Below are 19,275 nucleotides of genomic sequence, written 5' to 3'. Positions count from 1 at the left end.
CCGTGGCTTGGAAAGCATCCAAAGATAAACCAATGATCTGGTGTCCTACCTCGTCATGTACTAACCAGTTCAAACAAGACCAGGTCATGTATAGTCTGTTCTACCTTGAAAGGGTTCATTACCGACACGAGAATTATGCGCATTTTGCATAGCTAGTTAAAGTCCATGTTTACTTATGGGGCGTATAGCTGATTTACATACAATCCATTGCAGTAGGGCATATTGCCAGTACACGGACGGCTTCTGACAACGTCTGGTTGATTTTCCTTTCTGTGAGTTAATCTTCACTTCTTTCTTCACCGTCAACACGGCAAGATGCCGCAAAAGACCATTCAGGATTTGGATGCCTACATCAAGGCAACAGCCGTCGTGTACGACCACTCTAACGCCAAACTCGTCAGCAGGAAGACTAAAGTCAGCAGGCGTAGGAAGGAGGCGTTTCTTTCTGTGCTTCCATACAGAAAACCGTCGTCTCAGTACCACTCCCATGAGAGAAGGACATCATCATCATTAAATACCCGCAAAACAAGAAGTAAACCTGCGACAGAAAGGTAAGAGAATTCCCGCAAACGATCTACATTAAAACAACTTTAGCCCCCAAAACAAATGCATTTTGTGATCAAATTTTACCAAGGCAAGTTTGAATTGAGTTACATTTTTAAAATCATTCAGAGGCCTATACTCAATTTCCATCTCCAGGCTTGGCCAACTCCCAAGGGATTGATCGTCGGTAGTTCCACCAAAACATGAACTGAAGAGCACTCAGAAAACAAATTGGAAGGTGATGCTGCATTTCCCAGTATGGCTACAGTATTTACAATTTATTTACAAAATGTCCGCCAAAATCAGCGCATCTTCCATGTTTGTTTTCGAATTGTGTATAACAACCAATTTGTACTGCCACTATAGTTTGATTCAAGCAATCATATCAAAAGAGCAAAACATTATTCTCTTAAAATCGCTCGAAAACCAATTTTCTTAAATGCTGTTAAAGTTCCTTGATGCTTTGTAACTTCAAAAGGATCAAAGACAGTTATTATTATCTCAATAACTTAGCAAATGTGTTTGGATGAGAGTTTGCAAAAATCTCCTTTTCCATTTGATTTTAAAGTCTACAGAATTTAAAAAAAACTTCCGTTACCGTTGTTAATAGTCCGGGATCCAGAATGCCAAAATCGCTTTAAAAAGTTTGACCCTACACCATCTCCTCCCCTTCATTTCTTGTTTGTATACGATTCGTGTATTTTTTCTTATTAAGAATCGGGACGGTGGAAGAAAAATTAACCCGGCGAAAGTGTTTTTTTCAGAACAAAATCGTAGTGAAAATCCAACGTAAACGATAAGGAATAAAATGGTCCGGTACCCCTATTACAAAGGCTCGTTTAACAACGCGTTATTTTGGGTACCAGACTCTGTGAATGCATGCGGCCAACCTCGTTGTTATAGTCAGCGCGGCGAGCGCGCCGTACGTGTCTCTTCCCCTACCGAGTAGCGCAGTGGGGTCAAATGAATGGGAAGGAGGTTAATTTGAAAATGGCAGTGTAGCAGAAGCAGTTCTACAACAGACGACCGAGAAATTGGATTCTGTTTTGAGATGTATTAAGTATTAAGTTGATCCTGTATTATGTCACTTTGAACCATGACTTATTAAATCATTATAAATCTTCAAGAAAATGTCTTTTGTAGGAAAACTGTGTTGAAAGAACACTACAGATGAATAAAAATTGCTCCACGTTACACGTGCGAGCTGACCGTGAATCTGTCATTTCTGGTCGGGGTTTCCGCAGCGACAATCGGTATGGTTATCGTGTCCACGCGGTGCGCGCAGAGTTCGTATCCGATAGTCATACTTTGTATCGTCTTGTGAATATCAAACTTAAGTGACAAGAACAACTTTCTCCAAAGAGTGAAGACCACATCTTACAGCAAATATGGTAAGAAATTATTGTCATGAATTAACTAAGGCCTATATGGCTAGGCTTAGTTTAGTTATTTCCTTTAGTTTAGGCCTAACTTGTCAAATCTGCATTGCGATTGTGTAGTTTAGGACACCTTTTTCATTTTCAGTTCTTATCATTCCAAACTTACTTTTGCAATCTCAAGTAATCTTCATTAAACTCTAATAAGCCTAGTTTTCATTTTTTTTTTTATCAATGCCATACGTTCGTTTAGTAGTAGACCCAGATAAAGTTGAGTTGTTAGGGCCTACATAACACTGGAGTGACAACCATTTGGGTGAGTTTTATTTTCCAAAAATGGGGGAAAATAGGGGAAATTGAAAAAAAAAAGGAAATGTAGTTGCCAGCCAGCCTTGAAATATTTTCATACGAAGTAATTTTTATTAAATTAGGCCTATATGTATTTTTGTTGCCGTTCTTTTTATTTAATTTCATTGCTCAAACAATCCAATGCTTTCGTGTGGGGGTCGATATGGTTATAAATCGTGTTAGTATTTCTGCACATTCTTTTTGTAAATAAAGCTGATTCATTTTTCAGAATGAATATCTGGTTCAGTGCTAAAATAGAATTGTATATCAATGATAATTCTCACTAAGACAGGGTGGGACTAGATAGACTCCTGCAGCGGCTGTTTAATTTTCTTGTTTGTTATTTAGGTTTTTGCTTAGTTAGAACGCTATTAATGCTCGTCATAAATTCTGAACAATGGCTCCACCACCAACGGGGGAACTTTATTTAATGTTTAATCATTCTATTTGTTCATCTTGCCTGCAGTGGTTTTGCTATTGTGTATATCAATGGGTTAAGGATAGGCGTGACAGGAGAACCCCTGGCCTTTTTTTTGTCATGGAGATTTCTACAATGATCTCATTCCTACTTTTGTAACCTATGCATGTGTTTTTTTCCTTTTAGTACATCTATGGGTTAGCCACCCATAGGAAAACCCTGGCCATTTTTGTTCACGGTGATGTATTCAATTATAGTTTCAATATAATTTTAGCACTGCCAAAAATGTTTTTTTTAACATCCTTTTATCACAATGGGTTACCTACCAATAAGGGAAACCCTGGCCATGTTTTTCTTCCTTGGTGATGTCCATGTATACAAAATGTACACTTATCTTAATTTTGTCTAACCTCTGCACATAGTTGGGTTTTTTTGGGTTTTTTTGTAAACTTATTCCGTCCATTATTTTTTTTCCAAGTGATGTATCCAGTAATCTTATTTCTACTAACTGGAGTGGGTTTGCTTTGTAACATCATTCTGTATCACACTGGGTTGGGACCCCTGGCCAAGTTTTAACATCATGGTGATCTACGTGAATAGTAACCTTATTTCTTTTTTTCTATTTTTCTTTACAGGTGCGCGCTTTATAAAGACTTTCTTTATTATACGGTGCCACTCTGTATGGATATAAAGCATCAACATTTTGGGAAAGTCGTGACTTAAATTTAAAAGCCGCAGAGTTTTCGCAGCGGAAGGATCTTTGTTCACTTTGTTCACCCCAGTCTTACATGATTCTCCCCGTACATCATTATATAAACATATAGGAATAACTACATGAATCTCCCAATTCATGACAAAATCTCCATGATTATGCCGTAAATGTATGCATGTCAAGTCTTTACTTAGAATGGAACACACACAGCAGTCACTCAGGATGAGGCTTTTTACGAAATAAGTTATGCTCTGCGACTTAAATAACCAAACAGATTTAACAATCGAATACAGTGTGAGTAACAAATTTGATTGTTTTATTAAAAAGCAATCAAATTTGAAACATCATTAAAATTTGTTTTAAGCATTTTCTTTATAGAGCATGTTCTTGAACACATGATTTGAAAAAAAAAGAGTTACTGAAATTGACCAATGCTCTCCGAGGTTATGCATGGCTTACTAAACTTACCCATTTTCATAGCTGCCCATGGAATGCCATTGGAAGCTGTTGAGCTTATTTTGAATTACAGATTAAAAATAAGCATTCATATAGGCAAACCTTATTTTTACCGTCATGTGAGTTTCGAATATGACGAACAAGTAAACTTTTCCCACCGAAATATTGAAGTCGAATTTTGTATGTTTTCCTTTACAAGTCCTCGTTCATGCATGAAGGTGGAGGAAAATGTCAATGTTTCAACTACTCAACGGGTATTCATCAGTTTCTAGAACGGGGTCCGCTCATAAGTCCAACGCCTCATAGGTCCGACAGAATCGCATCCCCTAACCAAATAAAGGCCCCTAAGTCCGACGCCTCATAGTTCCGACGCCTCATAAGTCCGACGCCTCATAGGTCCGACGCCGCATAGCTCCGACGCTTCGTAAGTCCGACAAATTAAACGCTTCGTTTTTCCGTTGTCGGACTTATAAGCCGTCGGACTTATGAGGCGTCGGACCTATGAGGCGGAATAAATAAATTGTATGCCTCATAAGTCCGACGCCTCATAAGTCCGAAATTTCGGACTTATGAGGCGTCGGACCTATGAGGCGTCGGACTTATGATACGGCCCCTCTAGAACGGTAAATGATCATTTGGGGGACAGCCTACTTTTGTGATCTTTTTATTGAAATAGGTATAAAGTGGTAATAGAGTATGCAATTACGTGAAGTTTTTCACAGTTAAAAGTTGATAAGATGTACTTTATTTCAATTTTTTTAAATTAAAATGGGGCCAAATATTTTTAAAATATTTTTTTGAATTCGGTCAATTCTTTTAGACCCACCCTGTATAGCAGCTTTGTGGCTTCCGTCTCATGAACTGCTTGAGTTGTTGGAAAGCTCATGTGTGGAACCAGATTGAAAGAGTTATTTGTCGAAGGGAAGTTGTCGGTATCTCGCTTGTTTCCTCTTGAGTGAGTTAATCTGCTATTGCATTTGGACCTACTCCGTCTGGTGTTGCTCAATCAACAGTTTCAATTCCCAAGTTCCAACATCCAGCCTCCGACTCAATTGTGACGTTTGCGGTCTAAATTTGTATGTTAATTGACCCCAGGTGCAACATACAATTTGACCGCAATTGTGGTTTCATTGTTGGCACATTTTGAAAAACGAATAATCATGAACGTTATATTACGTTTATGAATATTTTCATAAGGATAATGTAATATTTAAATATTAAAAGTCTGAAAGAAACAAATTTGCCAGGGAAAAGTATCCAGGTAATCATAAGAAAAGCCAATTCGAATACCCTATATAAGGTGTAAACTTTCCAAAAATCCACTTAACACTCAGTGATTTCTGTTGTAGATTAATTGTTTGTAGGTTAATCAGGTTGTTGTTTGGAATGAAGCTTGTTGTTAGGCAACGAACATAATTATTATTATGATCACATAGTCCTGGAGATAGGCTACCTTATTGAAATTACCCAAAGATCTCCTCTTTTTGGGTTCTTTTATTTATGTGAACTCATTAAGGAAATTATTCTTGAACATGGGCAGTTTTCACAATGCTGCGCATAGGCCATATTTTTTTCATTTGCTTGTGTGACGTCACGTAATTACTTCTGGCATCAAGGTCCACCACCAGGTAACCGTAAGACCTACCCATTTCAATATCCCGAAAGGTTACCTTTTTGGGACAAGAAATACCAACAATTACTTGGTCATTTTCGTTGTAGATTCATTTTCAGTAAGTTAATCAGGCTCCAAAGGGTTGTTGCTAAGGAGGATGCGGTTGCTAGGCAACAAACATTTAAACAAATATGATTAAATGATCCTTGGTGTCTTATATTCTATCCAAATTATCCAAATTACACATTGCTTCTAAATGTTAATCCGTTGATCTGAATTCATTTAAAAGTAAGTAATCTTTAACATAGCTTGCGTTCTTAATGTTGTGCATCAGCCGTAATTTTCATCTAATTCTTGCGTGAGTCGCATATCTGCCCCTGGTATCCAGGTACACCACCAGACTACTGTAAGACTAGCCAATTCGAATACCCCAAGGTGTAACTTTTCATAAATAACCCCAAATACTTTGTCATTCCCATTGTAGGTTCGTTTTTAGTAAGTTAATCAGGCACCAAATGGACGTTGCTAAGGAGGATGTGGTTGCTAGGCAACAAAAACCTAAACTACATGTAGCATTATCAAATGGTCCTTGGAGTCAAAAAGACCCATCCTATTCAAATTACTTGGACATCTATTCTAAATGCTCATATTGACATGAACTCCTTTGAAATGGAATTAAATCTCAAACATGGCACATAATCTTCTCAGTAATGCACATTGGCCATATTTTGTATTTCCTTGTGTGACGTCACATATCTGCTCCTGGTAACCAGGTCCACCACAAGGTGACCATAAGACTAGCCACTTCGAATTCCCCATGGTGTATCCAAGGTGTTTCCCAACATACCCACCAAACACTTGGTCATTCCCGAAAACGTAAAGGACCCCTGGGTCTTGGACTATAACCGCAAGTGTTCTTTTTGCTCGTTTTTTAAGGGAGGGGGGGGGGGGCAAAAATGGCCGCTATATTGGATTTTACTAAAATTCTGAATTTTGTACACATGATTATCTACCGCGAGTCACATTCTGAGCAAAATTTGGCTTCAATTGGTCGATTATTGATGAATTTATTTTAAAAAAAATTGGAGAAAATGGCGGCCATATTGGATTTTGACCTAAAAATGCGTTTTCGCCGGGTCAAATTTGAATCCACCGTCCAGATTCTGAATCAGCAGGTCTTACTGCATTAAAAAATGTAAAAATATTGTGGGGAGGAAATTGTGAAGGGTTAACTCATTTTTTGGGTTCTGGATCCGGGACTATAAATGGTATACTAGGATACTACTGAGCCCCATGTCGACCAGCTACAAAGTTTTCTTCTGCTTCAAATTCACCCCTAGTATTAAATACCAGTTATCGAGGCTGAGGATATTAAAGCAATGCTGAACAAATCCAGTAGGTGTATTAAACTCATTCAATATACCTATATTGTTGAAACTTTACTCGACCCCATCATTTATTGGATGATTCAACAGTTTCTAGGAAAGGTTGGGCGTGGCAACGTTTCTCTCAACTTTTACGTTAGACCGAAAATAGAAAGTGTATTGCCACATCAAATGAGTCGATGTTTATGTCTTCATTTCAAAAGTAATGTCTTTTAAAATCAATCACTGTACCGACCAAAGATGACCCCAAAACGAATACTTTCAGTGTATTTTGCTGGATCTCAATTGAAACATTTACCAAAGAGAAAAAACATATTGTACGATCCTTTTTTATTACAGTGTCATCAATAATCTGAAACAGAAGCTCAAATTCTCCGTCAAGACTCCCGAAAATGCCAACGATGATGCACCTCAGAGACTTAGCTTCCAACTTGATCTAGGAACATCCGTTCAATCGCTAAAAGAGCTCATAGAAAAGCAGATTGGTCTTGAGGCGCGGCGTCAGCGTCTGTACATCCGGCGGAACTTTCAGGTCGGTATGTTTCAATTTACAATATACGGACGCCTACATTAGATTTGCGCGTAGGGCTATTGTTAAAATGGATATATGCAGGGTACAAAAACTTCAAAATAATGTTCATGATTAACATAACTGTCTATTTATGTATACTGTATAAGAGGTAAATCACAAGTTATCTAAACCAAACATGGTCAAAACGAAGGTAAATTTGATAGTCGTTTAAACGAATACAAAACAATCCATAAATTCCGTAAATATTTTGTAACGTAGTTATATTTGTAACTTATTTTTATGTTAGCTCTGTGACCTACTCACACTTGAAGAGAATGGAGTCAACAATGATGAAATCATCTCTCTTCGACTATCAAAAGACGATCAGACTTGCGACGATGTACCAAAAGGTAAATGACAACTGCATAAACTACCTCCTACGGTGATTTTGCTTTCTTTAGTTGAGCCGTGGATATAGAAAAAATGTATCTTTTTGTTGTGGATGTAGTTAATAAGCTTACGTTGGTAACAATACGGACTTTGGCGCGCAAAGAAATGTTTCAATGAAGGCCAAGTTGAAATTCCTTTTGGCAGATAAAAGCATTATTAATGATGAGTACCTCAAGAACTTGTCCTCGAAAATTGAATCGTCGTGGAAGGAAGTGGCCAAACACCTAGGATATGAAGAAGCGGACATTGCAGACATCCAAACCACCAACGAAGGCAGCATTGAAGAGAGCCGTAACATGCTACGTACTTGGTGGGAAAAGACGACAGATCGCGACGAAGCAGCTCAGAAGCTGAGACGAGCATTGGAGGTCATCGGGTTGACTGATTTGGCACAAAATGTACCAGGTGAGCTAAAATGCGAACGAGCAAATTTCTTATACTCAGGAGTAATTTTAGACTAAACTTTACACTAGACGCTATAATTGTGGGAGAGAAAAAATACGTGGTACCCCGCTGTTTTACCGAACTCTTTAACAAATAAGCGATTAAAATCTCCCTGATTGATAAAAAAAACTGTTTATTTAGAACGTAAATTTCAAAACATAAGAGATAGTTTAAAACAATCTGTTTTCCTCCTTACATCAGCAACTAGCGAATCGAGAGACGAGACAGTTGGACCTGAGCCTGAAAGGCGTCAAGATGCAGGAGTTGACGAGGAGAGCAAACAGAGCGGGACGGCATCAACCGAGGAGGGGAAATTGAAGAAGGAACAAGTTGGTGATCAAGACAAACCTCGGCTTATCAGGTAAAACACGATTAAACGCTCCTGTTCGTAATGCACTTCGTGTTTCAATTACCTAAGCCAATAAAACTCATCAATATTTGCATTGTGTAAAACTGTACTCCGTTTGAAAACAATCATCTTTCGTCACTTTAAAATTTGTGTTAATAGAGAACGTTTTAAGACTAATTCATGGATTTAATTTTTAAAAAAATATTTAAAAGCCTTTAAAATGCAAAACCTCCATTCTAACAGTTTCAGATATGTGGCACTGCAGGTCTTCATTCGAAGTCACCTCCTGCAAAAACCAACTACGCTTTGTTTACAAACGGATCAACAGACATCTGTCTCATCCTTGAAACAGGAAATACAGGAGAAACTCGGTGTCCAGTCTCAACTACAGAGACTGTTCATTCGAAGAAAATTTCGTAATTTAGAGGTAAGGTTGGCTTCATATTTTAAAAGTACCCATAACGAAAAGACCATTACAATCCATCGAATTAAAGGCATGCATTGTGGGTTTTAGTGATAACCTCTTCTGATACATCATTCGTGTATGTTAAATAGTGCTACCTCTGATGTCAGTGTAATGGTGTTTTAGCACTAAAGTTTGCTGGTTTTAGCACTACCGATTTAGTCTCATGATGAAAATGGTTCCAAAGAGTGTGTTAAATCAGGATATTAAAAATTGTTTTACAGCTCTGTAACTTGCTGACACTTCACGACTATGGAATTCAACAGGACGAGAACATCTCACTTCGTCTGTGTACCGATGGCCTCCTGGGCGGTGGACTTAAAGGTAAATGCTCATGGAAAACATGTACAGTATCTTTCTAGATGGGGAACAACCTGCGGGCTTTTTACCTTCACGGGCCGGAGATACCGCATCCTCCTCTGTAAGTCACGGGGGGAAAGGCATAAGCAACTGCATTTGAAAATGTATCCTAGAAAGTGCAATGATGAGAACATGATTGACCCTGTAGCCTCTTCTTTTTTAGGGGGGGGGGGGAGGGGGTTTTGCATTATGAGGAGCACAGGTGCAAAAACCGATCTAACTTAATGTGAAAAAGAGCGATCTAACTTAATGTGCCACCTCCTCTGCTGTAATGTCTCACCTTACCCTGCATTTGCCTCCCAAAAAGATAGACAACTCAATGAAAGTGAAATAATAAATAAAATGATAAATGCATTGTACTTTTGTCCTTACGAAAAGGTTTCTTTTTGTTTGGCAGGCAAACATTTTGCTGATGATCCGTTCTTCCGGGATTTGGCTTCAAAAACCGAATCATGCTGGAATAAGTTGGCCAAATCCCTGGGATATGAAGAAGCAGAAATCAAGGAAATCCAAACCACCTTTCAAAACGACAAAGAAAGGAGCCTTCAGATGCTGCTTTCTTGGTGGAGAAAGCAAACAAATCGCGAGGAAGGATTTCAAAGTTTGAGAGACGCGTTAAATTCAATCGGGCGTGAAGAGCTGGCTTTTATGATTCCATCAGATATGCGACAGAGGATGAAACAGGAAGAAATTGTTAACCAAGAGAAAGCCAGAACATCAATACAAACAGGAGGGACTAAAGAACAAGACAAACAGAAAGGCACTACATCATCAGAGGGTCAGAGACCGCGTCAGGAGGAAGTTGGTCATCTAGTCAATCCTAACACAATGGGGCAAATGGAGGGTGTTAAGAAACAGAACATGCAGAAAGGGCCTACATCCTGTGGACAGAGACCAAGACAGAAGGAAATTACTGAACAGGACAAACCTCAGATACCTGAACAAGGGGTATTTGTGAAAGAACAGGGCAAGCAGAAACGAACATGGCAATCTATTGAGAAACAGAGACCGAGTAAAGAGCTTCCACAAAAAAAGCAGAAACTAGAAGAATTTGAAAAGAATGTTCAAAATGTAATGACATCAGCTGAAGAACACGGAACGAGGCATGGACAATTTCAGCTTCATCCAGACAAATCCGGACAAGAAGTTCAGATGGGAGGGGCTAAAGAACAGGCTAAGCAGAAAGATACTGCATGTAGGCCTACATCATCTGAGAGACAGGGACAGGAGGCAGTTGGGTATCGAGACGAACCTGAACAAGAGATGAAAGTGGGACGGGCTAAAACAAGGAGAAAGCGGAAAATGAATTCAATATCTAAGGAGCGGAGATTGAGACAGGAGGAAATTGGCCATCTAGAGAAAGCCAAACCATCACTACAAGAGAAAGGGACCAAAGAACAGAGAGAGCAGAAAGGGGCTTCAACATCTGAGGAACAGAGATTGAGACAGGAGGAATGTGGATATCGAGACAAACCTGAGCCAGATGTGACAGTTGGACGGGCTAAAAAACGAAGAAAGCGGAAAAGGACTTCAACATTTAAGGCACAAAGATCGAGACAGGAGGAACTTGGTCATCTAGAGAAAGCCAAACCATCAATACAAGAAAGAGAGGCGAAGAAACAGAGAGAGCGAAAAGGGACCTTAACATCTGAAGAACAGAGACCAAGACGGGAGGAAGTAAGTCTTGTAGAGAAACCCAAACCATCAGTACAAAAGAGAAGGACTGAAGAACAGAGCACGCAGAAATGGACTTCAATATCTACGGGACAGCGATTGAGACAGGAGAAAGTTGGCCATCTAGAGAAATCTAAACCATTAGTACAAGGGAGAGAGGCTAAAGAACAGAGAGAGCAGAAAGGGACTTCAACATCTGATGAACAGAAATTGAGACAGGAGGAATGTGGGTATCGAGACAAACCTGCACAAGAGATGAAAGTGGGATGGGCTAAAAAAAGGAGGAAGCGGAAACGATCTTCAACATCTGAGGAACAGAGACCAAGTCAGGAGAAAGTTTGGTATGGAGACAAACCTGAACAAGACATGAAAGTGGGACAGCCTAAAACACGGAGAAAGCGGAAAAGCATATCACCATCTAAGGAACAGAGACAAAGCCAGAAGGAACTTTGTCATCTAGAGAAACCCAAACCATCAGTACAAGACAGAGAGACTAAGGAACAGAGAGAGCGGAAAGGGACTTCAACATCTGAGAAACAGAGATTAAGACAGGAGGAAGTTGGTCATGTAGAGAAACCCAAACAATCAGTACAAAAGAGAGGGGCTGAAAAACAGAGCACGCAGAAATTGACTTCAATATCTGCGGGACAGCGATTGAGACAGGAGGAAGTTGGGTATCAAGACGAACCTGAACAAGAAATGAAAGTGGGACGGGCTAAAAAACGGAAAAAGCGGAAAAGGACTTTAACATCTGAAGAGCAGAGACCAAGACTGGAGGAAGTTGGTCACCTAGAGAAACCCAAACCATCAGTACAGGAGAGAGCGACTACATCATCTGAGGTTCAGAGATGGAGAAAGGTGAAAGTTGGTCATCAAGACAAACGTCAACAACAGGTTCAAGTGGGAGGGGCGAATAAACGGAGCGATGAGAAAGAGACTGCAGTCCCTGAGGGAAAGAGATCAAGAGAGGAGAGACTTGCTAAACAAGACAAACCTCAGATACACGAACAAGGAGAACTTATTAAAAAACAGGTCAAACAAAAACGGACACCGAGTCACGAGCTTCCACAGAAAAAGCAGAAACTACAGGTATTTGAGAAGAACGCTCAGAAGGAGATGACTTCATCCAAAGAATGCGGATTGAGGCATGGCCAATTAGATGATTATCGAGATAAACCGCAACAAGTTGAAAAGGTTAAATATCACAGCAAACAGAAAGGGTATATGTCACTTGAGGGACAGAACAGACGACATGAGGAGGAGTTTTGTGGTAATCAAGACAAAACTAGCAAGAAGACAGGGATTACATCATCTGAGGGACAGAGAACGGGACAAAAGGAAGTTAGTCAACGAAAAAAACCTCAAACAGAGATTCTTGTGGCTCCAACTAAAGAAAGGAGCACGCAGAAAGGGACTAAATCATCTCAGGCACAGAGACCGAGGCAGGATGAAGGTGGTCATCGAGACACGTGCAAACCATCAGTACAAGCAGCAGAGGCTAAAGAACAGAGCAAGCAGAAAATGACTACATCATCTGAGGACCTGAAACCTAGACAGGAGGAAGTAAGTAATCAGGACAAACCTGAATCGGAGGTAGATGTGGAGGGAGCTCAAAAACAAAGCAAGCAGAAAGTAAGTACATCAACTGAGAGACCTAGACCGGGACAGGAGGAAGTTGCTGAACAAGAAAAACCTCAGCTACATGAACAAGGAGTAGTTTTTCAAGAACAGGGCAAGCAGAAACAGACAAAACAATCTAATGAGGAACATAGACAGATTCAGGAGCTTCAACAGACAAAGCTGAAAATGAGGGAATTCGAGAAGAACGCTCAAAAGGGGACAACGTCATCGGAAGTACATGGACCGAGGCATGGGCAATTAGAGAGTTATCAAGATAAACATCAACCAGAGATACAAGTGGGAGGGGCCAAAGAAAACAAAACAGAAAAGAAACAGAGAAAGCAGAACGAGGCTTCATTATCTCAGGACCAGAGACCGAGGCAGGAGGAAGGTGGTCATCAAGACACACGCAAACCATCAGTACAAGCAGCAGAGGCTAAAGAACAGAGCAAGCAGAAAATGACTACATCATCTGGGGACCTGAAACCTAGACAGGAGGAAGTAAGTAATCTTGACAAACCTGAATCGGAGGTAGATGTGGAGGGGGCTCAAAAACAGAACAAGCAGAAAGTAAGTACATCAACTGAGAGACCTAGACCGGGACAGGAGGAAGTTGCTGAACAAGAAAAACCTCAGCTACATGAACAAGGAGTAGTTTTTCAAGAACAGGGCAAGCAGAAACAGACAAAACAATCTAATGAGGAACATAGACAGAGTCAGGAGCTTCAACAGACAAAGCTGAAAATGAGGGAATTCGAGAAGAACGCTCAAAAGGGGACGACGTCATCGGAAGTACATGGACCGAGGCATGGGCAATTAGAGAGTTATCAAGATAAACATCAACCAGAGATACAAGTGGGAAGGGCCAAAGAACAGAGAAAGCAGAACGAGGCTTCATTATCTCAGGACCAGAGACCGAAACGGGATGAAATTGGTCATCGAGACGACTCTCAACCAGAGGTACAAATGGGAGGGGCTGTGGGAGTGACTGATACAGAAAGCAGATCAGGTAACTAATTACACGGAATCCAATATTTTGTATGTTCTCTCCCCTGAATTTCATTCGTTGTTTCCCTTTGTACTGTTAGGTATACATTTTTGTTAAAATGTATTGCTCGTTTCATCTAAAGTGTAAAGTAAGATGTAACGACTTTATTTGGGCTGCTGCAAACGGCTAATTCATGGTTCCTTTTGCGCGCGAACGTATCCGGTCTGCGAGTGGACTTGTTCTCGATTCCTAAACATTGACTGAAATGTGGCAGGAAGATTTTTTTCTGTGTCAGACTGGTAAAAATCCTTAACATTAATATAAATATATGCGTGAATGAGACATCATGAAACTGAACTATTTAGTATGTCAGATGATTTCAAATAGCGTCATAAAAATTCCATGTCTCTTGCAGTACAGTTGGAAGGTTACAACCTGTTTTTTCAGGATTATCTCAGTCTTTCCAAGAGAATACATTCTAACAATAATAATGACTTCTAAAGCTGTACGCGTTTTATTTATGGTGTACTTGCATTTTATTCATTGATAGATACTCGACCTGACGACAGAGCCATCCGGAAACAATCTGAGAAGATTGCAACAGACTGGGAAAAATTGGCCTTATGCTTGAAATGTTCAAAAGAACACATTGGCATCATTAGGGCTAATCACTCCAACGATGTTGTAAGGCAGTGCTTTGAGATGTTAAGCACATGGTGGAGAAAGCAGGACAATTACACGGAAGCATGGCGGACGTTGGAGAAGGCTCTGATTGATTCAGGCAGGAACGACTTGGTTCGGGGCACATCAGGTACGCTCAGTAACTGAAGAAAGTTTTGCAAATCGTACACTTCCATTTCATACAAATTTCACAAATTTTTGGTGCACGAAGAAAAAGTACCAAAAGGATTTTGACAGGAACGCAGCCTTATCGAGTGTGTTAAAACTAATGAAACTAATGAAATAGTGGCAAGAGGAACTCAATAAATTAGTTGTGATTCGATTGGCAGAATGAGATCCTATTAAATCAGTTTTTGTATCGGAATTTCGCATGACGATTTCTGTTAATGAATTAACCTAAACAGCACGCTTTTACAAGGGACCCAATTTGCAAAGATTTTTCAGGAAAATCTTACATTCAAGATTTTTGGGTTCGGGCAGACCTCTAAATTAATAGCACTTTTGTCTAGTTTATGGTGTTACATGTGGAACCACCAGTTTATTATTGGTGTTACATAACCACCAACTCGACATACGTGTATATTGAAGGCGAACTGGGCACAGGAAACTGCAGTCTACGAGATCCTACTGGGATACGACACAAATAACTGCATCCAACAATAACTACATCCAACAAGACTTACTTTTACTAACATACTAAGATACTGACTAAACAGATCCTTTGTATAACATCCATCATGGCGGTGCATTAATTTCTTCCTTAGAGATGCGCATGTGTAGCCTGTAGTATAATACATACCAATACATAGTTGCTAGTAGATAATCAAAAAGTCAGTGTCCTTTTATCTTCTGCCAGAAGACACAGTTCGGTAAATTAGTTCTTTGTAGACCACCCTCGCACTTTGCTTAATTGGCAAGCAAATTTGACTGATCGGAAGAAAAAATATTCACTAAGAGCACTTTCGGGAAAGAGGGAAATCAAGACATAACATTTTTGTATACCCGTTGCCAGAACAATTGCATTTTACCAAAAAAAAACCATATCAAGCCAATAAAATACCCTTAAGAAACATCAACAGGAAGAAAAATCATGAATCCATTTGAACCCATTGCAAGTGCCGCCGCTGACATACACTCCTAACGTTGCCTCTTTTCTTTTAACAGCCGAGACGGGAAGAGCGCAATCCAATCCGAGTGATGCTGCTGATCAGTGCAGGAGTGAATTAGAAGACCGGTATACCACCACAGGTAGCTACGTTCAGTTAATACCCTGGGTCGATGACGACATGAAACATATTATGGATATATATACAGAGTTGCAATTAGAAAAGGGTGACCAGGATGACATTGAGGGGTATGTTAATGAGTACGGGGACATTTTCCTCATACAAAAAGACAGGAAAGTGATTAAACGCGTCATTTTGTGTGGATTACCTGGCTTGGGCAAGTCCACTATTATTGACAAAATTGCATACGATTGGGCAAAAGGTATTGCACTCAAAACGTTCACACTTTTGTTTGTTTTGAAAATGTCCGCTCTCGACCAAACTTCGCATCTTGTTAAGTCAGTCTTTGATCAACTTTTATCAGACGACACAAAAGTTAACAAGCGTGATTTGAAAGGATTCATTCAAAACAATGGTAGTAGAGTGCTCATTCTTATAGACGGTTTTGATGAATTTAGGACAACTAAACTCGAACCAAAGAAATTTGGTCCCATTTTAAGAATGCTCAATCGAAAAGTTGGCAAAGAATGTTTTGTAGTCGTAACAACACGACCATCCCACCTTGTTAAGTTGACAAGCAAATCACTCATTACTAAACCTTTCACACACGTGAATGTTCTCGGCTTTAGGATGGAAGATATTGAAGAGTATGTGAACAAATTTTTTTCTAAAAAACGTCACATGGTTGGGGGACTTCTTGAAAGGATTCAATCATCCGATGTCCTGTCTGAATTAGCAAGGAGTCCTATGCTACTCCTGCTAATGTGTGTTTTATGGAGGGCAGAGGCAACACTACCCGATACTTTATCAAGGTTGTTCAGTGAGGCAATTAGATACATATTTCGAAGAAAGATGTCTGAAGTATCAGAAGAAGCAATATCGGAAGTAGTGATTGCAATCGGAAAAATTGCATTACAAGGGCTTGTTTCTCCAGAGCAGAGACTTACATTTCAAGAGGGAGAGTTTGAGAAGAGTGTACTTAACAAAGCGTTACAAGCGGGTATTCTCACTAGTAAGAGGGTCATGAAGTGGCTTGAAAAACACAACAACGTGCAGTTTATTCATAAGACAATTCAAGAGTACTGCGCAGCTATGTACTGTCAGAGTCTTTTAAGCAAAGGCGATGGGAACTTTCAGAAGATTCTCGATAAAATTCGGGATCCTATGAATTTTGAGTACGTGTTTCGCTTCTGCTGCGGTGACAATCAACAATGTGCAATTCGTATACTTCAGATGCTGCACGAAAATCCAGATCACGATGGAGTGAAGAAATTGGCCCTAAGTTGCTACTTTGAAAGTCAATCATCAGATTTGTTATCAAACGATTTCATTGAATCGTTTTTCACTGAATCTATGCAGATAGATAGCTATAGCAACGACTCAATGAACTCTCTCGTGTGGTTGATGCAGCATGTGGCCGAGCAGACAGAGCTCTTGGAAGTGGATTACCTCAATGCAGTATGTCGCGTTAAATTTTCTAGGTGTGACCTGTCAAGTTTGAGTAATGTCCTTGCTTCACGTTTGACCGCAATAAAAAATCTGCACGAATTGCGTTTTGATTCATGCACACTAAGTGGTAGCAATGTTTACCAGCTTTTATCATCATATCAGAATGCAGGTGACTTGACTGCCAAAGACTGGGCAGTCCTCAAAACACTCCGTTTAGTGGAATGTGGCTTTAAACCGCGCGATGTAATCGACATTGCATCATTGGTTGGAAAGATGCCAAACCTAGCCGTTCTTGATCTATCATACAATGTAGACTTAGGTGATAACGCAGATACGTGGGCGTATAGTTTACATTCGATGAGTCATTTAAAATCTCTTGATTTGAAATCATGCAACATAAATGAACAAGACATACCACATATTGCATCAGGGGTTGGCGAAATGCAAAACCTGGCTGATCTTAACCTTTCAGACAATAATGGATTGTGTGGTAACGCCGAAACGTGGGCGCCTAGTTTGCAGTCAATGATTCATCTAAAGAAGCTCGAAATGAGTGATTGTGACATTCGAGATATGAAATATGTTGCTCAGTCAGTCAGTCGCATGGGGAATCTCGTGGATTGTAATTTCGGTAGTTTTTCTGTACAGCCATGCGATGATGGCATACAACTGAGCATTAAGGGCTTCTCACTAACCGGCGAGGATATGACGGATATTTTACAGTCATTCAGTGATCGGGAAGATTTAGTTAGTTTGATCCTTGTTGGCACTCATGGTCTGGGTGGTTCCGCAGGTATCTTGCCCCCACCCTTAAAAGACCTGACGGAACTTTGTGACTATGATTTCACAGATTTCTCACTGCAAAGCACTGACATTAAAGACCCTGCAGCATCGTTAGGTCAAATACCAAGATTAACTGATATTAACCTTTTAAAGAATTCGAACTTGGGTGGTAATGCAGGAACTTGGGCGGCTAGTTTGAAGAAGATGATTCACCTGAAAAAGCTCAAAATGACAGATTGTGACTTAAACAGTCGCGATGTAAATTGCGTCGCTCAATCAGTAAGTTGCATGGGGAATCTGGTTGATTGTGATGTTGGTATTTTCTCTGTACAGCCATGCGATGATGGCATACAACTGAGCATTCAGAGCTCCTCACTAACCGGCAAGGATATGGTGGATACTTTACAGTCATTCAGTAATCGGGGAGATTTAGTCAGTTTGATCCTTGATGGCATTCATGGTCCTGGTGGTTCCCAGAAAATATGGCCCCCACCCTTACCAAACCGGACGGAACTTTGTGAGTTGGGTTTGAGAGATTTCTCATTGCAGAGGATTGACATGGAAGACCCTGCTGAAGCATTAAGTCAAATACCAAGCTTGGATGATCTTGACATTTCAAAGAATTTGAACCTGAGTGGCAACGCAGGAACGTGGGCGGCTAGTTTGCAGTCGATGATTCACCTGAAAAAGCTCAAAATGAGAGATTGTGACTTAGACAATCGGGATGTAAAATGCGTCGCTCAATCAGTCAGTCGCATGCGGAATCTGGTGGATTGTGATTTTGGTAGTTTATCTGTACATTCACGCTATGATGGCATACAACTGAGCATTAACATGTCCTCATTAACCGTTGAGGATATGGCGGATATTTTACAGTCATTCGGTAAATGGAGAAATTTAGTCAGTTTGATCGTTGATGGCATTCATGGTTTGGGTGGTTTCGCAGATATCTGGGCTCCACCCTTACAAAACATGACGAAACTTCGGAAGTTGAATTTAAGACGTTGTTCACTGCAAAGTTCTGACATTGAACACATTGCTGGTCAAATACCAAACCTGACTGATCTTAACCTTTCAAACAATAAGGGATTGGGTGGTAACGCAGGAACGTGGGCGGCTAGTTTACAGTCGATGATTCACCTGGAAAAGCTCAAAATGAGGGGTTGTGACTTAGACAGTCGGGATGTAAAATGTCTCGCTAAATCAGTCAGTTGCATAGGGAATCTTGTGGATTGTGATATTGGTAGGTTCTCTGTAAAAACATGCGATGATGGCATACAACTGAGCATTAAGAGGTCCTCACTAACCGGTGAGGACATGGCGGATATTTTACAGTCATTCAGTATTAGGAGAGATTTAGTCAGTTTGATCCTTGTACAGAATCCCAACCTTGGTGGGAACGCAGGAACGTGGGCGGCTAGTTTACA

General features: G+C 40.2%; 1 protein-coding gene across 1 annotated transcript; it reads left to right on the top strand.

Annotated features, from left to right (window-relative positions):
* Nucleotides 1–315: 315 nt before the first annotated feature.
* On the top strand, nucleotides 316–18,873 carry LOC119726051 (trichohyalin-like). Its single transcript, XM_038197667.1, has 12 exons — nucleotides 316–551; nucleotides 7,190–7,382; nucleotides 7,669–7,771; nucleotides 7,956–8,216; nucleotides 8,457–8,584; nucleotides 9,292–9,391; nucleotides 9,825–13,730; nucleotides 14,260–14,520; nucleotides 15,555–15,793; nucleotides 16,976–17,074; nucleotides 18,182–18,498; nucleotides 18,795–18,873. Exons 1-12 carry the CDS (start codon nucleotides 316–318, stop codon nucleotides 18,871–18,873), a joined length of 5,922 nt encoding a protein of 1,973 aa, XP_038053595.1.
* The last annotated feature ends 402 nt before the right edge of the window (nucleotides 18,874–19,275 follow it).

The sequence above is a fragment of the Patiria miniata genome, unplaced genomic scaffold, assembly GCF_015706575.1.
Source record: "Patiria miniata isolate m_02_andy unplaced genomic scaffold, ASM1570657v1 HiC_scaffold_19, whole genome shotgun sequence".
Lineage (NCBI taxonomy): Eukaryota > Metazoa > Echinodermata > Asteroidea > Valvatida > Asterinidae > Patiria > Patiria miniata.
The sequence above is the reverse complement of the archived record's forward strand: the minus strand, read 5'-3'. Positions and strand labels throughout refer to the sequence as shown.